Source organism: Dermacentor andersoni, chromosome 10, assembly GCF_023375885.2.
Source record: "Dermacentor andersoni chromosome 10, qqDerAnde1_hic_scaffold, whole genome shotgun sequence".
Lineage (NCBI taxonomy): Eukaryota > Metazoa > Arthropoda > Arachnida > Ixodida > Ixodidae > Dermacentor > Dermacentor andersoni.
In genome coordinates this window covers 127,649,661-127,677,382 of record NC_092823.1, presented here as the reverse complement: position 1 = coordinate 127,677,382, position 27,722 = coordinate 127,649,661, and the positions used below count along the sequence as shown (strand labels likewise).

At 45.2% G+C, this 27,722-nt stretch overlaps 1 protein-coding gene across 1 annotated transcript in view; it reads right to left on the bottom strand.

Annotated features, from left to right (window-relative positions):
- Positions 1–9,088: 9,088 nt before the first annotated feature.
- LOC126543689 (lipase member M-like) overlaps positions 9,089–27,722 on the bottom strand; it is a 39,289-nt gene continuing 20,655 nt past the window's right edge. Inside the window, exons 5-7 of the mRNA XM_050190796.1 lie at positions 20,215–20,344; positions 12,319–12,387; positions 9,089–9,343 (exon numbers count right to left, since the gene is read on the bottom strand). Coding sequence (XP_050046753.1) covers positions 9,089–9,343; positions 12,319–12,387; positions 20,215–20,344 — 454 coding nt within the window. The remainder of the gene's footprint in view (positions 9,344–12,318; positions 12,388–20,214; positions 20,345–27,722) is intronic.

Below are 27,722 nucleotides of genomic sequence, written 5' to 3'. Positions count from 1 at the left end.
GGGCAGCGACAGAACGGCTTCCGGCGGCTGTCCGACCCACAAGTCGTGAGTCGGCAGCTACGCCATTTGCCCCCACGGCGGCTGCAGCTAGCGCTGCTCAGCTTCACCAGTGGAAGGGGCCATTCACCTCCGGGCAGGTAGCCTCTAAGGTCTCGTCCAACGTGCCGAGGCCTTCCCGTCAAACAAAGCGCTCGGAAGAGCACGTGTCCAGCGCCTCGCAAGAAGCGACGGACACATCGACCAACCATACGGCGCCACCAACGCCAAAGGAGCGGCGAGCCTCTCTCGATCGTTCCAAAAAAGACAAAACCCGCGTCACGGCGCCTCCAAAAGGCCCGTGAACTAATCTCATTCTCTTAAACACACAGCACGAAATACATTTGTCATAATGGAAACACAAATGCCAGAGTGGAATGTACGAGGACTTCTACGACGACATTAAAGAACTAATACATTAAACATTAAACATTCAACATTAAAGAACCCCGACGACATTAAAGAACTAATACACAAACACACAAGAGACACATCTCATACCTAGCAACACAAATTTTCTTCGAAACTACGCCATCCTCCGAAAAGACCGTGACGAGGCAAATACCTCCGGCGCTGTAGCAATAGTAGCCGACAAGGCGGTAGCTTGCCGACACGTCGCCCTTCAGACACCCCTTGCGTTGAGTCAGTTCGGGCCATTCTATTTAATAAGTTGGTCACTGTATGTACCAATTATATACCCCCGAGTCATCATCTCGAAAAGACAGTATTCTATAATCTCATTGACCAGCCTCCCGAGCCTTATATACTCGTGGGAGATTTTAACACTCATAATATGATGTGGGGAGACTCTCGATGCGACGCGAGAGGTCAACGCATTGAAAATTTCCTTTTAACCTCCGGTGCGTGCCTATTTAAGAAGAAAGGACCAATGTATTATAATTCACATCATAACTCGTACTCATCAATAGACCTGTCGATCGGCTCCGCTTCAATCTTTCCTGATTTAATATGGTGTGCAATTAAAAACACATTCGGAAGTGATCACTTCCCAGTAACGCTGAACTTCGTAAACAAACATGACTTTCCTCCACACTTCCCTCGCAGGAAACTGGCCTCAGCTGACTGGGAACGTTTTAGGGGATCCACCCACACATCACGGGATTTTATAGATGATTTTACTATATATCATGCTGTTTCATAGTTCACCGTTTTATCATTGATGCTGCTGAAAACTTGGTTCCTCAAACAAGAGGCACTTCATCGGAAAGACAGGTCCCCTGGTGGAATGATGATTGTAGAGAGGCACGGAAGAGACATAATAAAGCTTAGAGCAACCTACGTGAAAATCCAACAGCCGAAAATTTAATAGAATTTAAACAGGTTAAATCACAAGGAAGAAGGACGCGACGACAGGCAAAGAGGGCAGGCTGGCTGAGGTTTCTCCCAAGTAGAAATTCGTATACTCAAGAAGCTAAAGTATGGGATGGGCTGAAGGGCTAAAGGGACAAGAAATTGGTCCGTTACCCCTAGTGAACGGCGGAGCGAACCGCTTGGAAAACCAAGCTGACGCCGTTGGCGAACACTTCCAGCGCGTTTCCAGTTCTGATCATTATTCCAAGGTTTTCTTAAAACACAAACGAGTAGCAGAACCCAAAGCTATCGACCGCATATGCCGACAGAACGAACCCTTTAACGTGCCTTTCAACATTGCCGCGTTTAGAACCTCCCTGACTGCATGTCACGGCTCGGCACCTGCACCGGATAGGATCATGTGCGACATGATTAAACACCTCCCCAGTGATACTCAAATTACTCTGCTAGCACTTTTTAATGCTATATGGGCTGCGGGGTACCTCCCTACCGCATGAAAAGAAGTCCTTGTCGTTCCGATTCTGAAACAGGGCGAAAACCCCGCATTAGTAACAAGTTACCGCCCAGTTACCCTCACAAGTTGTATATGCAAACTTTTTGAAAAAATTATAAACCATCGACTTTTACACTTCCTTGAACTAAATAAATTTCTTGATCCATATCAGTGTGGTTTTAGAGCAGGACGATCTACAGTCGACCATCTAGTGCGCATCGAAGCAAACATTAGTGACCCCTTTGTGCATAAACAATCCTTCTTATCCGTGTTTCTCGACATGGAAAAGGCGTACAATACAACTTGGCGCTACGGAATCCTGCGCGACCGATCGACGCTGGGCATCCGCGGCACTATGTTAAACATTACAGAAAGCTGCCTGCACAACCCTACATTCCGGGTGAAAATAGGTAATGCGCTGTCGCGTGCATTCGTACAGGAAACTGGGGTACCCCAGGGAGGCGTACTGAGCTGCACGCTCTTTGTAGTTAAAATGACCACGCTTCGTAAAGCCTTACCGCCATCTATATTTTATTCCGTCTACGTAGACGACTTACAAGTAGGTTTCAAATCTGCAACCTAACAGTCTGTGAGAGACAAGTACAACAGTGCTTCAACAAAGTTTCCAAGTGGGGAGACGAAAACGGGTTCAAAGTGAACCCCAACAATAGTTCTTGCGTTCTTTTCACCAGGAAGAAAGCGCTTGCTGCAGATCCCACTGTGGAAATGTATGGGCAACAAATGCCTGTGAGTAAGGAACACAAATTCCTAGGTAATATAGTTGACTCCAGGCTTCCTTTCATTTCTCACATAAAATATCTTAAAGCAATATGTCTAAATACAATTAACTTACTTAAAATCCTATCCCACACAACATGGGGTAGCAAGAGAAAGGGTTTATTCAATCTTTACAGTAGCCTAGTTCGTTCACGACTGGACTATGGTGCCGTGGTTGATCACTCTGCCGCCCCGAGAGCGCTAAAGATGTTAGATCCCGCCCAACACCTGGGTATGCGCCTGGCCATTGGCGCATTCAGAACAAGCCCTTCGAAAGTCTATACGTAGAGTCAGATGAGTGGTCACTCCATTTTCAGAGAACATACAGCATCGTCACCTATTTTCTCAAAGTGCGCTCTAATAAGGAACATCCATTTTTCACAACAGTTAACGACTTGACGTGTGAAACACTTTTTCGTAACAGACACTCTATGGGACTTCCTTTGTCACTGCGTGTAAGAGAACTTAGCGAAGAAATGAATGTCCCAAAGCTCGATTATAGCCTAATGCCTGCAGCTAAGCTATTACCACCCTGGGAGTGGCAGGTGATAGATTGTGACGTATCCTTTGTAGAAGACACAAAGCACGCTCCTGAGCTTGAAATCGCTATGCATTTCCGTGAGCTTCAATCGAAGTACTCCTGCCCCGAATTCTACGCAGACGCGTCAAAATCACATGCTGGCGTATCCTACGCTGCTGTTGGTCCCTCTTTTTCTGAATCTGACGTGTTGAACCCCCTAGGAAGTATCTTCACTGCAGAAGCTTATGCAGTACTGTCTGCAGTAAAACATATAAAGAAACTAAAGCTTGACAGAGCAATCATATTCACAGACTCGTTAAGTCTTATAAAAGCACTCATTTCTTTACAAAAGCATACAAATCCTGTCTTCAATGAACTCTGCTCACTGTTATGCAAGATCTATTTATCACATAGACATGTAGTGATATGCTGGGTTCCTGGCTATAGAGGAATCGAGAGAAATGTGCTTGCCGACGTGATCGCCAAATCAATAGCATCGCAGGGTATTCGTTCTGCTGCAGTCCCTGCCACAGATATGAAGCCTTTCCTAAGAAAGAAACTGCGAAGCCAGTGTTAACGCTTGCGGGACGCTGACACGAGTAATAAGCTTCAGGTAACTAAGCCGAAGTTAGGTTTCTGGCACCCAACCACGAAAACGCGAAGATGTCCTATTCACTAGGCTAAATATAGGACACACATTTGGCACTCATAACTTTCTCTTGACCGGTAACGAGCCCCTGACCTGTAGTAGATGTGGTGACAGGCTGACCTTCCTCCACATCTTCCTGGAGTGTCAGGAAGCTGAAAGAGAAAGGAGGAAACATTTTCCTTTTGCATACCGTCATTGCGTCCCTCTGCATCCGGCTATGTTTCTTGGTGAAGAACCGCTTTTTAAGACCAAAGCAATCCTCGCTTTCTTGAAAGATGTGCTACATGTTACAAGCCCATTAATTTCGTATCGCAAGCTCTTTTCAGAGGATGCCGCTACGATACTTTTCTTTGTATAGCACATGCCTCTGGGCCCTTGGGTTTCAAGGGCTCTGGTGAGGCAGTAGTGCTCTAGACAATTTTAGCATCTCACATATTTTATATATTGCATCATTCCTTCTCAATGCATATTAATGATCATGGTACACCTCAATAGTCATTCCCATAGTTTTAATAGACGTAGATTTCAAGGAATTTACACAAACTCTTTTAGGCCCCTTTACAGCCACGTCACATTAACTTTACAGAACCCATCAGTCCACTGCGAACCCATTAACACTAGCATGGTGCTCTTTTGCGATACCTGGCCCTTGCGCCATTAAACATCCACAACCGCCCCATGCGCTAATTCACTGGTGTTTCGGACCCTGACCGGCGTTCGGTGCCGAGATCTGTTGTGCAAATCTCTTTCATTTTGCTCTATAATAATCGCTTTAAAGCTTTCGAACGCTGTGTCGCTCAGCCGTTTCCGGCACATATGCAGATTTTGTGCTCTGCTTCAGTTTTTGAACGGAAACGACTCTGCACCTCTCTCAGTTCACCGCCTACCACAGCGTCATCCGGAGGCTGAAGTGCTCTTATCGAAGCAATGTGCAACGAAACGCAATTGTGTTCTGCAGAAATATTTGCCCCTCATTGCCTGGGATGGCGTTTATCTTGAAAAGTGGGGGACAGCAGGGCACCTTCCCGCTTATTTGACAGCAAAATATGCAGACACAGCTGCGGCTACATTAAACACGCTTCGTTCGGCCCTCGCAATCTGTTCTTTTTATTGCTCGCGTATATCTTTCGTCTTCCGCCGTGCCATTGTGATGTTATGGTTTATTTATTTATTGATTTATTGATTGATTTTATCACTTCACCCACAACGCCAGGAATGACGTTACTGTGGGCATAGTACAATGAAGGGAAAAATGCAGATGAATTGTCATGTGCATAAAACATTGCGATAATAGGCACACATAAAAGCAAACACTGCAAGAATAAATCATAGGAATAGAAAGCAATAATTTTTGCATAAACTTAAACATTCGTCACAGGCCCTAGTAATTACGTAGTAATTACAGGGCATAGTATACATTCTTTGTGTTCGATAGAATTCACTTTCACATTAATTACATTGTCCACGTAAATTCACAACTAAAGTAGCAAGAAAAAGTTATCATTCCCGGTGGAATTGGCAACTTCTCGTGGCAATTTGGTTCCAATCCGAAATTGTCCGGGGAAAAATGACGTTAAATCTTACAGTTTTGGCGCCTTATCTCTTTAAATTTGTTGGGAGGGTCTCGTCGTAAAGAAATATAATCAGGAGGAAGTAAGTACGTTTAGTGCCGTATACCTGCTTGAGAATGAAAAATGTTACGCAGAAATTTCAGTCTTAGCATTTTCCTACGTTTACCTAATGAAATCCAGGCAAAGTTCTTCTTAGCACGCGTTACACTCAAGTGCCTTACGTAATTTTCGTAAACATATCGAACCCTTAAATGATGCGCGTTTTCTATTCGCTGAATGTCATTTTTGAGCCAGTGATCTCACTGCGGTACGGGCGTACTCAAGTGTCGAACTAGTATGTGACGAGAACAATAGCTGTTTAATTTCTGAAGGAAACCGCTTGATATTTCGACGAAGGAAACCTCCATGTCCGGCATGCTTTGACTGTATTTTTTTCAATGTGGCGGTGCCATGATGAGTCGGGGGTAAACCCATGCTGTCTAATAGTTCATGTTCAATTACTACATTAATCTTCCTACAATGGCGGTCACCCCTCTTCCACCACAGTCCCTGACATCATGCGTTCTATTCATGGAGTACAGCAACAAGCAGCACATGTCCAGAACATTTCAGCCTATGGATTATACATGATAAACTCAGAATTCATTAGGTTGGAACAGGAGATAAAGTAAAGAATTCATCGAAGACATTAAAGCGCTGGTGTTTAACACATGAAAAAGAAAGTACTCAAGGCAGTCCAGCCAGTGATGCCCAGTCACAGCCTTCTTCACTCACTACGTATCGCACACCTGTGAAATGAGTCTGGAACCAGTTTGGGTGAGTGTGCTCTTGAATAGGGATAAATAAAGAAGTTGGAGTAGCACTGATTTCATTATTTGCACATGCTTTTCTCCAAAGCTTCCGGAACGTCCCGAAAGAAAGAGTTTCTGTGTTGTAGCCGAATTACCGGATGTATATTTAAAGCAGTTGAAGTTGCCGCAGAAAAGCCTGTGTCGGTGTCGGCACCGGCGTAGCTGCTCGTGAGAGAAAATTTCCGTATGTATTAAGTTATATCTATATGCCACGCCTTGCTATATGACATGCTGTATATGCGGGTTATATTGCCCCAACATTCTATCGCAACATTGCTCATACCTCATTTTACATTCTTGACAAAGTTATTGTTCGGAAATCTGAGAATGACAGCCCACAAACAAATGTCATGAAACAACGCGGACAGCACAGACGTTTTACGTTAAATCTTCTCAGACTTATATATTGAAAGTGCGAAACAGGACCGTATGCGATATGCGTATACCTTAGCAACAGGACCATATGCCACAACCTGGTCGACCTTGTAATCGCAACAAAGCCGACCTTATATTTATTAAAAGCCGCTTCCTCCCCCGTGACCATGCTCCGTTACCCGTGGCATGGATTTATGCGAATAATTTAGTATCATGGGCGTTTTCAAATTGCAGCGGTATCTGCAACACTAGTTAGCAATAGTTAACAGTGGTAGCAAACAAAGGATGTATCTAGAGCCGGCGTTGTCACATAAGCGCTTGTCTACGGCCTGACGAAGTTAAGTCCCCTTGTCGAAAAATTGGCTAGGTACTTCCCCACTGAACGTTCAACAAGGCAAGCAGTATTTGGTAGCTTCAGAAGCAATTGCAACGGCCATAGAATCCGTATCAACTGCCAGCCGTGGTAGTAGAATTACTTGTAGTTCAGTAGTAGTAGCGGCATCAATTCCTGTTCAGTAGTAGTAGTAGTAGCACCAAGAATAGTAGTAGCATAACGGGATACATCGCGAGAACCTAGTGCCTGTTACGTTTTTTACAAGCTTAGATTCGCGGCACACTTCAGGAGGTGCCTTTTAATGCGATATTTTTTTGGCCGACCCTCTCAGACTTTGCCGCCGGTGGCTGCTGCTGCTTCACTGCTGCTGCTGCATTTAGTAATAGCTCATCCACACGGTGACACTCACCTAGCGAATCGGCTGATATGTTCCTCATCTGCACTTTCCTTACAAATGTGCCCGGGGCCGGGTCTGCACTCTATGGAATTGCGAAGCAAAACAACATACGGTAGGCGAATAGCCTCACTACAGCAAGTATACGCCTTCAAGCGGATAACTTCTTGGTGGAGGGGAAGCTTTCTGTTTACGTAGAACTTTGATTAGGACGAGATGTTTCATGGTCGAACGGTGGAGAAAGCAATGCTCAAAACTACTGGGACAGACACACACAGTACACGCGACGGGCGACCGTCACGTGTACTATGTGTATCTGTCCCTGTGTTTTTAAGAGCTGCTGCTTTCCCAAACTTTCAAGCTTTCTGTCGTGTAACCGAGAGATGGGAAGGACTGGTCGGACATTTATTGAGGTTCGTGAACCTTCACAGTGATACAAGCCAAGCTGGCCGTTCCAGAGCTCCTGCGCTCGGGTACTGGCTGACATTGGCCACAATGACCGTCGTGGTGATTACGATTATAATGAACCACTGGTCTGCTCGTATGTACACTTACGACAGTTGCTGTAGGTCTTCTTTACCACGATTTGGTGCGTCTCCTTGGTATTTTCTCATGGAATTAGGTGACCTGATTCTACAAAGAAGAGTGCAATGGGAAAGTGTGTGTGTGTGTGTGTGTGTGTGTGTGTGTGTGTGTGTGTGTGTGTGTGTGTGTGTGGGTGTGGGTGTGGGTGTGGGTGTGGGTGTGTGGGTGGGTGGGTGGGTGGGTGTGTGTTAATGCGTTCACATTAAAAGTATCAAAGTGGAAAGAAGTGTGTGTGGGGGGGGGGGGGGGGGTAGCCGGTCCGTGTTAGAGTATATAGGGGATATGTGTAGTACAACTCACGTTGGCATTCTCCGGAGTACCGCCATTTGCACTTCGCTCACCGATGAATCAGGGTGTGTGTCGAGTGAGGTCCTGAACACTTTGCTTTGCAATGTGGTGAACGCGGTTTAAATAATAGATCCGGTACTTCAAAGAAGTGCGACGTAGTGCTGACGCATTTATCTCGCATTAATCGATAAATCGCCGCTGAATGTGTGCGTGGGCGAGTGGGGAGGAGTAGGTGGGTCAGAGAGAGAAAGAGAAGTGATAAGAGATTGCAGAGAGGTTATGCAAGCCGAACCAGGTTTGCTTGCGCACAACGCTTATACCATGGGCGGAAGGCGGAACGTTCGCTCCGTGGTCTGGCTGCACACCCCGCCGACTGAGCAAAGCCTTCACGGCGCGTCCACTTGGCTTTGTCTCGTTTGCAGTCAAGCGTACTGCGAAACTCTAAGAACCCTTTAACCCTCAGCGTATACGCGCCTTTGGTAGCGGGATAGCGTGAGTGCGGCGGCGGCGTTTGCTGCGTGAATGCATCACAAGCTTCCGTGTAATGGCTGTCACAGTAAAAACAAAGGTAAAAGAAGAAAACGTACACCGCATATCTGAGGCATTTCCCGCGCCTCAGAGGAAAAAGAAGCGCCGTAGAAGAACACAGGAAACACGGCAGGACATGAAGGACGCTGGTCGTCAAACACTTTTACTAGCATTTAAAATTACATCCTGTCGTAAGTCAAGCGGCAATATACTCAAGTACCCTGAAGTACTGAAATTTCATATGTAAGCTTTCTGTGTTAAGCACTCCGAATAAAAGATCTCCTTTGGGACTCCAATAAAACAGCGTTTCTCGTGAGCGGCAGTCCTTGTTCTTGCACCTGGAAATAGGGATCCCTCATTCACTCAGACCGATCTGCTGCTTCACAACGTCGATGGCGACATTGTGCAAAAAGTCGGTGCACTTGTATCCAATTGCAAAGTCTACGTGACCAAAGGTTTTCTGTGGAAGCACCCGATGCAGGATAACCCTCGATCCGAGTCTGGCAACCAGTTCTTCGGTGTCACGTGAGTCGGCGACCTGGTCGCCCTCTGACGAGAAGATCGCCCATGGAGTTGTGATGCGGTGCAACGGATAGGCCAGCGGTTTCGTCTGCGCATGTGTGTGCAAAATAAGACATGGCGACATCAGCAAGTGCACTAGTGTATCTTTAAAGGCGATTTCATGTTTACCGTCTGCATTCGACATAGCTGTGCCCCCTTTCACACTTATATAGAAGACAACGCCGCAGGAGCTGCACGCAAGTAGTGCGGTCAAAAATGTGTTACTCCGCGCGTTTTGCAGTGCAGTTGTTCTTGACCCCGTGACACTTTTCACGGAATAACTAATTCATATATTACAACTTGTGAACGTGGCGTAAGTCAAGTCTCGTATTGTTTGAGCACTTTCGTTCTTTCAGTATGTGATGTACTACTTTTTGGTGGCGATCGCGAGCGGTGCGCGGCGGCCGCTGGTCGCAGAAACGGGTCACTCCGCTCGCAGTGTGGTAAAAATAGATTGAGGTCTGCGACATCTTCAATGTAATAATAACGTCACATTTTGCGGCACAAATGTGTGACAATGTTATATTGAATTATGTAACAGATAATGATATCTTCCTTTCATATGTGACGCGCTTTTTTTCCGTCTCTTGTCTTCAACTGATTTTGCTGCATTGAACTACACGGAGTGCAGAGGGCTTAGATGTAGCGCTCCCTGCGAAGGACACGAAGGTGACACAGACACACATGACGCTGAGTTTCAACAATGATGGACTCTGTTAATTGGAAGTTAGCAGCGAGTGTGTGTGCGTGCGTGTGTGTGTGTGTGTGTGTTGTGTGTTGTGCGCGCGCGCGCGCGCGTGTGTGTGTGTGTGTGTGTGTGTGTGTGTGTGTGTGTGTGTGTGTGTGTGTGTGTGTGTGTGTGTGTGTGTGTGTGTGTGTGTGTGTGTGTGTGTGTGTGTGTGTGCGTGCGTGCGTGCGTGCGTGCGCGCCCGTAAGTATTATTCCGTGCCACTGAAACTAAGCAACATGCAACGTTTCTCAATTTAACGAACACTCATATAACGATGTGGCGTATACAGGGTGTGCCAGCCAAGTCTAGCTGAAGTTTAAAAATATGCGACTGACATGTAGCTGGAAAGAAGCGAGGTAATGTTGTTTGCCGTCGCTTGGAGATACTCAGATTATATTTTTCGTTCCGACTAATTAGATGATTTGTCTTAATTAATCAATTTCTCAAATATTATTAAATTTAACGTGTCAATGAAAAAAATTGTAGAGCGACATGAAAAGCTGCCGATGCAGCTTTCTATTGCTCGATACGTGCTACATAACAGCGTTTCCGAGCGCGAAAGACGCCCTCAAATACACGCAAAATGCCTGTAACGGTCAGTCGGGCCGCAATTATGCGTGTATTTGCGGGCTTCTGTCGCGCTCGGGAAAACACATTTGTGTAGCACGTATTCAGCAAGAAAAAGCTGTATCGGGAGTTTTTCGTGCCGCTTTACAATTTTCTCATTTACATTTTTTATGAAATTATAATATTTGAGAAGTTGATTAATTAAGACAAATTACCTAATTAGGCGGAATGAAAGAAAGAGTTTGAGTATCTCCAAGCGACGGCAAACAACATTACCTTGGTTCTCTCCAGCTGCGTGGCATTCGCATATTTTTAAACTCTGACTAAATTTAGCTGGGACGCCCTGTATACAATAACGTAAAGTAAAATTCTGTTTTTCAGTCTTTATTATTGCTGGGTATGTCTACTGTAACGAAGGCGAAATCTGTAATCGATGCGACACTCAGTTCACAAGAATTCCGCTTGGAATTTTTCAGCAGGCGTAGTTCATCCGGTGCACATATTCAGCCTTTAGGGATATACAACTGTGCAGACGAAGCGAGGAAGGGCAGGCAGGCCACGAAGCGACTGTGCCATGACATACATAAAAAAATAAACGTCGCGCCAAAGTTGAACCTACCTATATGCACTGCGTGTAGCATGGAAGAATCTGTGGGGTCGATTCTCGAGTGTTCTTTTAAGTACTACACGAATAAAATTTTGCATCGATTAAGACTTCGTTTTATTAGTAGGCATCGCTGTTTCGATATTTTTATACTTAGTTCCCGCCCAGCTAGAGAAACACAAGAGACAGTTATGATTGCGTGGTTAGGCGCAATATCACGAAGTACACTCCTACTGTTTCGACATCCCATGGCATGGTTCCGCGCCTCAATGCAGTCTGCCCATTCAAGCTTTATTTAGTGATAGCCTTTAGCCAATCAACGTTCGGTATCGTGCATAGAATCATTACATTCCTGGAATGTGAACACTAATTTCTACCACTCGCATATACAACATTTAAGAGTGCGTAGTTGAATACAACGATACCAGAAACGACGATACCAACATTATTTCTAAAGAAAAAGTTGGCAGGTCAAATACCTGTAGCATACGCGTCATACAGACTACAATATACGCTATGTGCGTAATGCAAAATGTCAAGAAACAGTACCTCCCATCTTTTTAAGGAGGACATCCAATTCGCGTTCAGCCTAACATGACTTGAACTCATCGTCAACTTCGTAGGAAAAAAGAAGGTTGACGTGTCACCTAGGTAGGCACATATTAGTAAAAAAAATATTTGTGGCGTTGTCAAAAGTGTGCCCGTAATGAGTCCAGAAGTACTGATCTAGTGTTTCCTTTAACATTGGCCCGTTGTGGTGGTCTTTCGTCAAGCTTGGCCCTTGCGCCAGAAGAACCTGCAAATCATCGCCGAGCATTAAACCGTACAGTTCGCGGGGAAAAAACCATAAATTTGACCTAGAGGTACGTTGCATTGAACTAGTTGGTAGGGGTTCATTGCCGTATCACTGCACGGACAAACAACGCCACAGACAGGACACACGAACACAGATAGTACAAACACTCGTATTGTCGATCTTCTCTATGCTGTTCGTTCGCGGTGTGTTGGGAAGATCAGGAAGACTAGCAATAGCTAGTGTTCGTTTAACGCAGATTAGCACAAGAATCTTTAGCAACTCGTCTCTATTTTCTGAAGCACTAAGAGAAAACATTGCCTCGTTTACCTGATTGTACCGCTCGCAGTTCTCCTTGACGCCATGATTGTACATGACAAAGTCTTTGGCCTTGTACACCTGTAAATGCAGCAAGTGATGTCAAGTGACATATCAACCGGAAATGCTACATGCTTCGTTGGCGTGGACGATATTCGATATCTTCACTTTCAATACTTTTTCTCGTTTCTCATTAGTTTGTTTACGCGGCAAATACATTGGCATCTACTTGCTTGATCACACATCAGCCGATGTCACACATGTACGTTTTTTGCAACATTTAAAGTCCCACGTTCTAGTTGTAGCATCCGTCAAGAGAACCGAAACATGGCCAAGATTGGTGTGCATTCATCTTGAGCACAAAACGCTACCGGTCAAGGGACGAAGTGAAGGAAAGGTACCGATGTTCGACTGCGTAGTAAATAACTCCCCTTCTACTTCCTAAAAAAATTCGCCTTGCCAGATAGCTAGATTCCGCTTACTCTGGTGAGTAGGTTACTTAAAAAAGGCGAACATCAATTACATGAAGTATCGCATAATTTTTTCAGATAGCTCATCAACAAATTTCCACCAACTAGCTTTTCAGTTCAGAGCATCGGAACCACGTTGTAAATGGAGAACTGTAGCCGCGCAGAACAGTTAAGTCACGTCCATTTAAAACAAATCCCGATATTAACGCCTGTTTCGATATATCTTTCTTAAGACTGTGCTACGAAATTTATTTTTGCTGGGCCCGAAATTTTTGCCTGAAAAATGTGACTTCGAGATTGACTGGCTTCAATTCGGCAGTTGCAGCACGTGCCCTAGAGTGAATGAACTTTCAACTAATCAAACAGTGGTAATCTTGCAGCTGGAAATTGTGAGTTATGCTAATAGTACCACCTGAAAAATCGAAACTGCACCAGCTACCACCCGTAGTTAAAATGAATATCTTTAGAATAACGAAAACTTGAACCTGTGTTATAAAGCTGTGATAAGCGCAAGCATCCGCTTTAAGCGGGCCTATGTGTCGTTATCCGAGTCGTGTAAATACCATAAGGACACTATAGAGACTGGGACAGGAGTTAGCTCGCTTTGTGTGTGCAATGATACCTGTGAAAATGTCATCATCATCATCATCATCATCATCATCATCATCATCATCAGCCTAGTTACGGCCACTGCAAGGCAAAGGCCTCTCCCATACTTCTCCAACTGCCCCGGTCATGTACTAATTGTGGCCATGTTGTCCCTGCAAACGTCTTAATGTCATCCGCCCACCTAACTTTCTGTCGCCCCCTACTACGCTTCCCTTCCCTTGGAATCCAGTCCGTAACCCTTAATGACCATCGGTTATCTTCCCTCCTCATTACATGTCCGGCCCATGCCCATTTCTTTTTCTTGATTTCAACTAAGATGTCATTTACCCGCGTTTGTTCCCTCACCCAATCTGCTCTTTTCTTATCCCTTAACGTTACACCTATCATTCTTCTTTCCATAGCTCGTTGCGTCGTCCTCAATTTCAGCAGAACCCTTTTCGTAAGCCTCCAGGTTTCTGCCCCGTAGGTGAGTACTGGTAAGACACAGCTGTTATACACTTTCCTCTTGAGGGATAGTGGCAACCTGCTGTTCATGATCTGACAATGCCTGCCAAACACACCCCAGCCCATTCTTATTCTTCTGGTTATTTCAGACTCATGATCCGGATCACTACCTGCCCTAAGTAGATGTATTCCCTTACCACTTCCAGTGCCTCGCTACCTATCGTAAACTGCTGTTCTCTCCCGAGACTGTTAAACATTACTTTAGTTTTCTGTAGATTAATTTTCAGACCCACCCATCTACTTTGCCTCTCCAGGTCAGTGAGCATGCATTGCAATTGGTCTCCTGAGTTACTAAGCAAGGCAATATCATCAGCGAATCGCAAGTTGCTAAGGTATTCTCCATCAACTTTTATCCCCAATTCTTCCCACTCCAGGTCTCTGAATACCTCCTGTAAACATGCTGTGAATAGCATTGGAGATATCGTATCTCCCTGTCTAACGCCTTTCTTTATTGGGATTTTGTTGCTTTCTTTGTGGAGGATTACGGTGGCTGTGGAACCGCTATACATAGCTTCCAGTATCTTTACATATGGCTCATCTACACCCTGATTCCGTAGTACCTTCATGACTGCTGAGGTTTCGACTGAATCAAATGCTTTTTCGTAATCAATGAAGGCTATATATAAGGGTTGGTTATATTCCGCACATTTCTCTATCACCTGATTGATAGTGTGAATATGGTCTATTGTTGAGTAGCCTTTACGGAATCCTGCCTGGTCCTTTGGTTGACAAAAGTCTAAGGTATTCCTGATTCTATTTGCGATTACCTTAGTAAATACTTTGTAGGCAATGGACAGTAAGCTGATCGGTCTATAATTTTTCAAGTCTTTGGCGTCCCCTTTCTTATGGATTAGGATTATGTTAGCGTTCTTCCAAGATTCCGGTACGTTCGAGGTCATGAGGCATTGTGTATATAGGGCGGCCAACCTTTCTAGGACAGTGTTCCCACCATCCTTCAACAAATCTGCTGTTACCTGATCCTCCCCAGCTGCCTTCCGCCTTTGCATAGCTCCCAAGGCGTTCTTTACCTCTTCCGGTGTTACTTGTGGGATTTCAAGTTCGTCTAGACTATTCTCTCTCACCTTATCGTCGTAGGTGTTACTGGTACTGTATAAATCTCTATAGAACTCTTCAGCCACTTGAACTATCTCATCCATATTAGTAACGATATTGCAGGCTTTGTCTCTTAACGCACACATCTGATTCTTGCCTATTCCTAATTTCTTCTTTACTGCTTTTAGGTTTCCTCCGTTCCTGAGAGCCTGTTCAATTCTATCCATATTATAGTTCCTTATGTCCGCTGTCTTACGCTTGTTGATTAACTTGGAAAGTTCTGCCAGTTCTATTCTAGCTGTAGGGTTAGAGGCTTTCATACATTGGCGTTTCTTGATCAGGTCTTTCGTCTCCTGCGATAGCTTACTGGTTTCCTGTTTAACGGCGTTACCACCGACTTCTATTGCGCACTCCTTAATGATGCCCATAAGATTGTCGTTCATTGCTTCAACACTATGGTCTTCTTCCTGGGTTAAAGCCGAATACCTGTTCTGTAGCTTGATCCGGAATTCCTCTAGTTTCCCTCTTACCGCTAACTCGTTGATTGGTTTCTTATGTACCAGTTTCTTCCGTTCCCTCCTCAAGTCAAGGCTAATTCGAGTTCTTACCATCCTATGGTCACTGCAGCGCACCTTGCCGAGCACGTCTACATCTTGTATGATGCCAGGGTTCACGCAGAGTATAAAGTCGATTTCATTTCTAGTCTCACCATTCGGGCTCCTCCACGTCCACTTTCGGCTAACCCGCTTGCGGAAAAAGGTATTCATTATCCGCATATTATTCTGTTCTGCAAACTCTACTAATAACTCTCCTCTGCTATTCCTAGAGCCTATGCCATATTCCCCCACTGCCTTGTCTCCGGCCTGCTTCTTGCCTACCCTGGCATTGAAATCGCCCATCAGTATACTGTATGTTGTTTTGACTTTACCCATCGCCGATTCCACGTCTTCATAGAAGCTTTCGACTTCCTGGTCATCATGGCTAGATGTAGGGGCGTAGACCTGTACAACCTTCATTTTGTACCTCTTATTAAGTTTCACAACAAGACATGCCACCCTCTCGTTAATGCTATAGAATTCCTGTATGTTACCAGCTATGTTCTTATTAATCAGGAATCCGACTCCTAGTTCTCGTCTCTCTGCTAAGCCCCGGTAGCACAGGACGTGCCCGTTTTTTAGCACTGTATATGCTTCTTTTGGCCTCCTAACTTCACTGAGCCCTATTATATCCCATTTACTGCCCTCTAATTCCTCCAGTAGCACTGCTAGACTCGCCTCACTAGATAACGTTCTAGCGTTAAACGTTGCCAGGTTCATATTCCAATGGCGGCCTGTCCGGCCGCCATTGTACATGTACAACATGTGAAAAACTCTATCGGCAGTCGATGAAGACTGGTGCACTGTTTGCAAAATTGTATACTCGCGGCGTCGGAATGCCGCACAGCCACATGACCTGTTCACTTGTGTTCTAAATAATTCCATACTCATGATATGACACCAGCTGTTTTGTACAGCTAGCATGCGCGGCAGGAGCGCGGTGAACCGGTACACTTCTCCAATTATGGCGGGTGAACGTGGTCGCACAGCGAAGTCTGCAGCAAAAGCAGCTGGGGTGATATAACACGTGTTTGCTTTCTTAAAATAAATATTATAAAAACCCCTTGACATAATAGTTCGGCGGAGACCCGCAAGGTGGAGAGAAGTAATTGATGGAGGGGAAATCAGACATCCACCCGTTCGTAGCCATTACTACAAAGGAAACGCAAAGAGGCTCCTCGAATGAAAATCCTCGCAGCTGAAGAAAAATTCGTCCTAGTCCGCGACTCGAACTCGGGACCACCGCCTTTGCGGGGCAGCCGCTCCACCATCTGGGCTAACCAGCCGGCTAGCAGATGGCAGGGAGAAGTCGAATTTGTGAACTCGAAGCAAAGGCAAGAGTTTGACATAATAGTTGTGACATAATAAATCCCTTGTGGCAATAAACGAACTTTTTTATATTTCAATAAGCATTTTCTTTAATCTAAGCTTTCCACTAATTACTTTACGCCACGTGTTGCGGTTTGCGAATACAGTAGCCGGTGAGTTCGCTGTGCATGTATCCACTTCCAGCGGGTTCTGAGCGTGCAAGCAATTGCAAGACAAGCACTGTCAAACTTGCTGGAAAAATGCACAAAACACTGTTTTATGTATTGACGCACACAAAGATATATCGATGTACAACGTACGCTTTGGGAATGAATATCTCGGAACTGGGTCCATCCTTAAAATTACCACGAAAGTATCGTGCATATATGCGGCAAGATACTGTCCCACCAATGAAGTGAAACTACGTTCGTAAAACAAATTAAAATACTCTATCTCTCGCAGAAGAATTATAGCAACTGAAGAAAAGCTATTCGAGACAAATAACACACTATGAGCTTTTGCAGCACACCAAACACAACTTTTGCGATGCTTGATTGAAAAAGCAGGGGTAAGAGCAAGATATTTTCTTGAGGCTATAAAACAAACCTTTCGAGGTAATGCTTGCTGTCGATGTGTTCAACTGCCAAGCGGCTTACCTGATAGAAGTGCATGATGTTTTGTATAGTTGTTCCGATGGGAACGTGGCCTAAGTACATGGGCAGTCGTGTCTGGACAAATGACAGATTAATTCATTTAAAATTGGAGCACACGGTATATTACCTTAATCAGACATAAATAGACGAATATCCCCTATGAAACATTTTCCCTTTGGTTGTTCTAATAGCGAAACTTATGAATCGAATTGAATACAAATATTTCAAAAACACGACCCCCGAAAATTTAATCACATATTGAATATCTTGTCGGTTGTAAAGCATCACGACGTATGTAGTTTCTATGGAGTTCATTTGGTAGAAGAAATAAGCAAAAAAAAAAAGAAATCGGCTTACATACTATTGCTCATTGATAGGCAAATGAGAACGGAAGGATGTGCATGGGCAGTAACCTGCCTCGACATTTTTCCCTTTTTTCGTCAGAGGGCACAAGAACGCAGTTAATTTGATACATTGCTCACATACCTGCATACGACCCTTCCTCTACTTCGGTGGTACCGTGTGCAAGATACGCCTGAACTTAAAAAGTGGTTGATTCCTCTAATTCTTTATTGCGGCTGTTCCTTCGCCAAGGAAACACCGTGATTATGCATGCTACACACATGCCGCAGGAATTTCCCTTAGCTGTTATCATGACAGATGTCAAGAGGTAGGAAGACGGCTGTATGGAAGAGAGAGCAGGGGCCGTATAACGTAAAACTATTCCAATATGTTTGTTTCATTCCAATCTCCTGACGTCAACTTTGCGTAACCGCTGACGAAGCATCGGGCGGTGACCCGGAGGCTTGTCTGAACAGACCAATCAAACGCTCTCCTAGTTCATAGGTCGCTTTTGTTTGTTTGAAAAACGAGTAATATTGCCTACACTGAGCGGCTTGTCTTATCTAGGGGGCTGACAAGAGGCGAGGAGCACGCTCAAGTGGAGAGGGATTCGGTGGGGCCGAGCCACTGCACAGAAAGTCGATAACTGGATGAGGAGGGAGGGGCCGCCGTCTGCGATTGGTCCGCTTTCTCTTACTTAGCTTGCGGTGGCGGGTCGAAAATCGCAGTGGCATGCAACGGAAGCTTAAGAATGACGCTAAAACAAATCCTCAGCAAAGAAGAGTTGGCAGAACGAGGTTGTAAACGTGCCGAAAGCTCTCCGAAACGTTACACGGCCACTTAAAAAGTTTTATTACACGCAAATAAACCCATGCTCTCCGGCAGGTGCGAGTAGCCGGTGCCTTAGCGATCGGCGGCAGCCATCTTTTATCCCTTTCGAAACGGGGCAGCCTGCGGCTATTCAGAAGAAAATTCAGTTTTGTTCGGCATATTAATGCATCTTCAACGCGTACACGTCACTTTGACGCCATGAGTTCTTGCGGTTTTGTGACGTCGCATTGCAGGCAGATTAAGTGGGTGCAGCCCAAAAATTTTGACGAATAGCCGAGGGCTAATGGCGAAAAGTAGTCGAATGAGAAATAACTTTTTTTTCTTTTGTTCGGTCAAATTATGCATAATCAGTGTGTATACGTCATATCAAATGGGGAGCTCTCGCGGGTTTAGTGATGTCGCGTGACAGACAGGTGAAGTGGGGGTTACGTTATAGCACCCCAGATGTGAGTAGCCTATGTTATTGCTGAGATTTAGTAAAATTGGTCGAGTCGTGAAAAGGCGCAGCAAATAAATGGTTTATTAGAGCAAAACAACGGGTGCCATAAGAAATGGAAAGGAAGCCTAGTCGGAGGTCGCAGGGGAATATAGATGGAGGACGCGTTTAGAGAACCTGATAGCGTAGCAGAAATTTGGCTGATGCAGGACGGGAGCAATAGGAGATCGCCCGATCATGAGTTCATCAGTGAGCTGCCCTGATCTCCACTATAAAACAGGCTGACGATAATAAGGACGAAGACTAACACTTTATGATTTCCTACGACGGAATACATGCGTTCTTGTCCTATATACAATGTGCCTGCTCCTTCCCCGTCATGTTAATCCCGGTGACCCTTAAGAAGGGTGACATGGCGACGGGGCATGGAGCCCCCTACTCATGTACGCACGTGCTATGTCGTGCGGCAGGTCACAGGTTTATCCTTTCAACGAGACAACCAGGTGCTGACCGCTTAAGTATATACGCTCATAGATTATTAGAACTGGAAAGCAACCCCCCCCCCCCCCCCCCATCTCCTTCCCGCTTTTCCGGCAAGCGCAATATTATTATACTGCCACAGTCGGCTATACTATCGCTGTATTCACGATTAGATCCCATACAACTTACTTTGAATCAGTGCAAATCACATGTTTCACGGGACACATATATTGAACACATTGTGGCGTATAAACTACTTATTAGTACAAAGATTCTTGTTTTACAAAACAGTGAAAGCTTTAAGTTGACCACTGGTATACCGCGCAATTCTAACCGAGAAATTGGCGCAGCCGAATAATTTTTGCATGCGTCTACGAAGAAACCGAGGAAAGAAGGGTAAATGTGAATACTTTTCAACGTCGTTGAAGCGTAGCACATGGTTGGCATACCACCCCTCGTTAGCTCTAGTATACTAGCGTATGACACAAACATGATAGTGACAACTGGCGTAATAATATAATTGTTAAAGGCTTCTACAGGCATCTAGAAAAAGAAAACAAGCGAACGCCAAAAGTTTTCACAATCAATGCGAATGGTACTTGTTTGACCACATGTGTTCCGCTTACCTCGTTCAGTTGATAAGAGCTGCTGAAGAGCGTTATAGTGATGGCCAATGAGCACGCTTCGCCACTCAATATCTCACACAATTGCGCAAGAAGAACTGAGAGGCCCTCAGACGCCCCCAGGTAGCCAGCCCTGGAGAAGGGGTAGAGCAAGGTCTGCGCCAAAGTCAGATACGGTAGCGAATATATTTCACTTCGGCGACAATGTTACAGGCGCAGTTGCTTAAGTGACATGCAAAAACGTATGGCTAGGTGCCATGGCTTAGAGCATAAGGAATAATCAAAATCACAAGGTCATTTTCCTTTCATTGTATTTAGATAGGAGCTGCTGAGTTAAAGGTTACACTAAACTTGCAGAGCTCAAACGGCTTGAAGGGGGCAGTAATTGTCTCCACAAGCTTAAAAGACTTGCCCAACTAACCCTCCTGACCACAGCTACGCAGCGCCGCGGTGGCTCTTAAACTAAGTATTTTCTGCAGTGACGCAGACTGAAGTACTGACTCGAAAGGAACAAGCCAATGCAGGAAAATAGCAATGATCGATAAGGGAGGACAATAATAGATAGTTTCGGACTAGGAAACCCAAACTGGAGGTGTTCCGTCCAGCGACCGCCTCGCCATTCCGGGCGTACCATGGTGCGGTCGCCTTTCTCTTTTTTTTTTACGTGTGATTCCCGGCGCGCGTTGACAGCGTGTTTATGCACTGCATTCGCTACATCAAAACGAAATTTGAGAACTACTGCCTGACGAGGAAAATTATGAAATATTACAATACTTGTACTCCATGCTTCTGCCCCCAGCTAAAAGACAATAACTGCCAACTCATGAAAACTGAGGGTTGGGCGAGTTGGTGTGGTTCCATCAGAACAAACAAAAAATTGCTCGATAAAGACGTAGACGAGCTAGCGTTCGTGTTAGCTAGTGTTTGTTCTTTCTCTTTAGCTCGTGCGCGTCTTTTTCGAGCAGTTTTTTGTTAAGGTGGAATAATTGCCAACGAGGCCGAAGCGAAACCGACGCGAAGCACATGCTGTCACGAGCCAAAGCAATCATTGCCTTCACGAGCCAAGGCAATCCAGATAAGGACACGCCAGCCCAAATCTTCCTGCTTTAGGGCTGAGCTCTTGCATCGACAACCGATCTCGCTCAATCTTTGCTATTTACGTGAGATGAGATGAAGTCATATGATTTACGGATATACCGGAGAGGCTTGTCTCGGCCGAGCATACGAAATACGGGCCCTCCCTAAACGCACTGCAATGTTCACAACGGCGGAGTTTGCGTAGCGCACGAAAGTAGTAAAGGAAGGACAGAGACGAGTAAAGAGGGCCAACTTCCAACTGATCCTTATTTGCGGACGAGCAACAGCGCGCGCATGCGATCCCATAGATGAGATGAATATATATATATATATATATATATATATATATATATAGAAAACTATCAGTCATAGCTCTCGTAGTATAGCCCCCTGGGCCGTTTCCTTTTTTTTTCCCTTTCGAAAGTAGTCCTATTAGGGTTATTATAATTACACGAAGGTATTTCGCCCTCGTCAGCAGCAGTCCTTGGTATAGTTATTCTGGCGGCTAGCTTCCCACGCTATGCGTGCCGCCATCGCACCTGGTTAAGATTTTCCTAGACGCTAGAGTTATGCTTTGTCCGCGCAACCTTCAGCGATCGGAAAGCGCGTTTTCCCCTCTTGGCCGGCGGAGAGGGGATGCTTCGTTCCGGCCGCGAAGCTCTCCACATCTCTGTAAGGCGCCTTGTGGTGGTCTCGTGCTGAAGATGCCCTCTCGGTGAGCGCATATTTCCCCCCTCATCTTTTAAGAGGTTCAATACATACAAGCATTTGTCTCGCAAACCAGATTTTTTTTCAAGGGAATTTTCCACGTCTCAGTAATTTCTCTCGTCGTATTCGAGTGCTGATTGCCGTGTTATAGTTTGTTAACGAAGCTTTCCCTCAAGTCTAAATATTTTAAGGCAGTTTTCCTAGCCTCTAAAGCCGCTCGAGTTCGCTCTTCTCCTCGAGCGGCCATTTTTCCTAGAAAGTATGCCTTCCAAAGTATGCGGACAACAAGAGTCTCCTTCCACGTAAGTGTGAGGCTCGGAGCAGGAGCTGTGGCGCTTGAAAGTAGCCTGGGGCCTGACGAACCAACCGACTGAGCTATATTTCCGGGCAACATCGAAGGGTCACGAGTTCAAATCACCTGTTATGTTCCTTTTTTTCGCCCCTCTTCCTTTTTTTTTTCTTTTAATGTCTTTTCCTTTATTTTATCACTGTACGGGAACCCTCCTAAAAAAAAAAAGAAAGATATACATCTTCAAATATGTATGGCCTCACATGTGCAGGTCATAAATACCAGGTTCTCTAGCCGAGTGCCATCCATGCGGTATAACCGAGCTCAGATTGGTCCACCTTGACTGATCAAATAGGGCACCACTGTAGGTTAAATGAGGCGTACAACTCCTGCGGGACCCGCCGTGGTTGCTCAGTAGTTACGGTGTTAGACTGCTGAGCACGAAGTCGCGGGATCGGACCCCGACCACGGCGGCCGCATTTCGATGGGGGCGAAATGCGAAAACACCCGTGTACTTAGAATTAGGTGCACGTTAAAGAACCCCAGGTGGTCGAAATTTTCGGAGTCCTCCACTACGGCGTGCATAATCAAAAAGTGGTTTTGTCACGTAAAACCCCATAAATTAATATTTAATTTAACTCCTACGGGGTCGGTAGAGTATCCGTCTCCAGTGCAAGAGGACCGTGATCCAAATCCCGGTGCCGCGCAATTCTCCACCGGAAAATACAAAAAAACCGTGTGTTGAGAAAATTGCACAAACAGGCCTGGAGTGCGGCCTGATCCCGGTGACCAGAACCGGTAACGCACTCTCTCACCAGAGTAGGATTGGCCACCCTGGTGCAGTACTTGGCCACAACCTCCTATATGAATACAACAATCGAACCCCGGCCCTCAGTCCCCAGCAGCCGCGAAGCAACTGACCACGGCGGCGGTCAGATCTGTGACGCTGCAGAGGGTGCTAAGAATACCTGGCTCCGGACAGGCCGCCATTGGAATCTGAACCTGGCAACGTTTAACGTTAGAACGCTATCTAGTGAGGCGAGTCTAGCAGTGTTATTGGAGGAATTAGAGGGTAGTAAATGGGATATAATAGGGCTCAGTGAGGTTAGGAGGACAAAAGAAGCATATACAGTGCTAAAAAGCGGGCATGTACTGTGTTACCGGGGCTTAGCGGAGAGACGAGAACTAGGAGTCCGATTCCTGATTAATAAGGACATAGCTGGTAACATACAGGAATTCTATAGCATTAACGAGAGGGTGGCATGTCTTGTTGTGAAACTTAATAAGAGGTACAAAATGAAGGTTGTACAGGTCTACGCTCCTACATCTAGTCATGATGACCAGGAAGTCGAAAGCTTTTATGAAGACGTAGAATCGGCGATGGGTAAAGTCAAAACAAAATACACTATACTGATGGGCGACTTCAATGCCAGGGTAGGCAAGAAGCAGGCTGGAGACAAGTCAGTGGGGGAATATGGCATAGGCTCTAGGAATAGCAGAGGAGAATTATTAGTAGAGTTTGCAGAACAGAATAATATGCGGATAATGAATACCTTTTTCCGCAAGCGGGTTAGTCGAAAGTGGACGTGGAGGAGCCCGAATGGTGAGACTAGAAATGAAATCGACTTCATACTCTGCGCGAACCCTGGCATCATTCAAGATGTAGACGTGCTCGGCAAGGTACGCTGCAGTGACCACAGGATGGTAAGAACTCGAATTAGCCTAGACTTGAGGAGGGAACGAAAGAAACTGATACACAAGAAGCCAATCAATGAGTTAGCGGTAAGAGGGAAACTAGAGGAATTCCGGATCAAACTACAGAACAGGTATTCGGCTTTAACTCAGGAAGAGGACCTTAGTGTTGAAGCAATGAACGACAATCTCATGGGCATCATTAAGGAGTGCGCAATAGAAGTCGGTGGTAACGCCGTTAGACAGGAAACCAGTAAGATATCGCAGGAGACGAAAGATCTGATCAAGAAACGCCAATGTATGAAAGCCTCTAATCCTACAGCTAGAATAGAACTGGCAGAACTTTCTAAGTTAATCAACAAGCGTAAGACAGCGGACATCAGGAACTATAATATGGATAGAATTGAACAGGCTCTCAGGAACGGAGGAAGCCTAAAAACAGTGAAGAAGAAACTAGAAATAGGCAAGAATCAGATGTGTGCGTTAAGAGACAAAGCCGGCAATATCGTTACTAATATGGATGAGATAGTTCAAGTGGCTGAGGAGTTCTATAGAGATTTATACAGTACCAGTGGCACCCACGACGATAGTGGAAGAGAGAATAGCCTAGAGGAATTCGAAATCCCACAGGTAACGCCAGAAGAAGTAAAGTTAGCCTTAGGAGCTATGCAAAGGGGGAAGGCAGCTGGGGAGGATCAGGTAACAGCAGATTTGTTGAAGGATGGTGGTCAGATTGTTCTAGAGAAACTGGCCACCCTGTATACGCGATGCCTCATAACCTCGAGCGTACCGGAATCTTGGAAGAACGCTAACATAATCCTAATCCATAAGAAAGGGGACGCCAAAGACTTGAAAAATTATAGACCGATCAGCTTACTGTCCGTTGCCTACAAAGTATTTACTAAGGTAATCGCAAATAGAATCAGGAACACCTTAGACTTCTGTCAACCAAAGGACCAGGCAGGATTCCGTAAAGGCTACTCAACAATAGATCATATTCACACTATCAATCAAGTGATAGAGAAATGTGCAGAATATAACCAACCCTTATATATAGCTTTCATTGATTACGAGAAAGCGTTTGATTCAGTCGAAACCTCAGCAGTCATGGAGGCATTACGGAATCAGGGTGTAGATGAGCCATATGTAAAAATACTGGAAGATATCTATAGCGGCTCCACAGCCACCGTAGTCCTCCACAAAGAAAGCAACAAAATCCCTATAAAGAAAGGCGTCAGACAGGGAGATACGATATCTCCAATGCTATTCACAGCATGTTTACAGGAGGTATTCAGAGGCCTGGAGTGGGAAGAATTGGGGATAAAAGTTGATGGAGAATACCTTAGCAACTTGCGATTCGCTGATGATATTGCCTTGCTTAGTAACTCAGGAGACCAATTGCAATGCATGCTCACTGACCTGGAGAGGCAAAGCAGAAGGGTGGGTTTGAAAATTAATCTGCAGAAAACTAAAGTATTGTTTAACAGTCTCGGAAGAGAACAGCAGTTTACGATAGGTAGCGAAGCACTGGAAGTGGTAAGGGAATACATCTACTTAGGGCAGGTAGTGACCACGGATCCGGATCATGAGACTGAAATAACCAGAAGAATAAAAATGGGTTGGGGTGCGTTTGGCAGGCATTCTCAAATCATGAACAGCAGGTTGCCACTATCCCTCAAAAGGAAAGTGTACAACAGCTGTGTGTTACCAGTACTCACATATTGGGCAGAAACCTGGAGGCTTACGAAAAGGGTTCTGCTGAAATTGAGGACGACGCAACGAGCTATGGAAAGAAGAATGATGGGTGTAACGTTAAGGGATAAGAAAAGAGCAGATTGGGTGAGGCATCAAACGCGGGTAAACGACATCTTAGTTGAAATCAAGAAAAAGAAATGGGCATGGGCCGGACATGTAATGAGGAGGGAAGATAACCGATGGTCACTAAGAGTTACGGACTGGATTCCAAGGGAAGGGAAGCGTAGCAGGGGGCGGCAGAAAGTTAGGTGGGCGGATGACATTAAGACGTTTGCAGGGACAACATGGCCACAATTAGTACATGACCGGGGTAGTTGGAGATGTATGGGAGAGGCCTTTGCCCTGCAGTGGGCGTAACTAGGCTGATGATGATGATGATGATACTATATGTGCACGGGAACAGGAAAACACACAGAAAAGGGGAATATATGCAGAACCTGCACATTATTAATATGTCAAATCACTTCACGTGCCCACGATTGCCCTGCGTTCGGCCAGGAAATCTCACTAAGGTTGTGTCAGAGCAAAGAAAGGAATGGTTACGCAGCTGTTACCTAGTTTGTGAATGTACTCCGCTTCTATTATTTCTTGGCTTAAATGCGACTAAACACTTCTCTTCACTCGCGCTCTTTACCTGCGATATTTACTGGTCTCTATCCTGCCTTTTCTACTTTCGTGCGCTACGCATTCTCCGACCTTATGAACCACGACCAACTCGCCCAAGGCTCTACTCTATTATACTGCAAAGAACCTTTCCCCACTTCGTTGGGGGCCGCCATGTTTGTTTATGCGAAATCTAAGGGCACCCACACTACATATCAAAATTTGGGTTAGGGATGCAAGTGTACTCGAACCCATGCAAGAGGTTCACGTTTTAGATAACGAGATACTTAACTCCCAAAAGCAAGTGAAGAAAACTGCACAGTAATGTTTCAATGGATATCTGGCCACTGCAATATCACTGGGGATGTTGCAGCCGATAAGGCAGCTGGACAAGTGCATGTAAATAACGCCACACATGGTCTCCATCTAACACAAGGCGAATTGAGCCGCATACTAAGACATATATCAGCCCGTGGCTGCAAAGTGACATGGTTTGATCCGAACTCGAAATCTTCAGGTTTATGTCGCATTGACTCATCGTACTGACGTACATACTGACATACGACGTACTGACGTGGTATGAATTTCTGCGAGTATTTTGGCGTTATGGACGTTTTCACATTGCAGCGGCAGCTATAACACTAGTCCGTGCAGCCGATACGGCAGCTGGACAAGTGCATGTAAATAACGCCACACATGGTCTCCATCTAACACAAGGCGAATTGAGCCGCATACTAAGACATATATCAGCCCGTGGCTGCAAAGTGACATGGTTTGATCCGAACTCGAAATCTTCAGGTTTATGTCGCATTGACTCATCACTTCAACTTAAAATCCCGTCTACATTAAATACAACCAGAGCCTTTGAAACGCTGATTCACCGTCTGCGGCTCGGTAGCGCTTACACAAAACACTTTCTGCAATAAGTTTCAAGAGCTGATACTGCGGAATGCACTTGTGGCGACACTGATGAAGATGTACCGCATCTTCTGCTAAAATATCCGCGACAGGACACACAGACAACGCATAGCACATGATTTAGTGGCATTAGATCGCAGGCCGTTCATTCTCAGGAAGATCTTAGGTCCTTGGCCAACATACTCATTGCAAAGGCGAGCGTTACTGGCCCTTCAAAGATTTCTAGAAGCGAGCAGTATTCTCGGGAAGTATTGAGTAGAGTGTTTACATGCGATAGCTCATTTTATGTTTTTCATTTACCGGACTTTGGCCAATTCAATACCTGGTTTTTTTGTAACTTCATAAAAATTAAATCCGTGATTTCTTATTCGCTAAGTCACCGGAATTTGTGTTAACTTTAGTGCACATATGTGACTTTACTTTGTGTAGCTGTGTTTCTGCGTTGTCTTTCAGTTTTAGTGTGGCATTA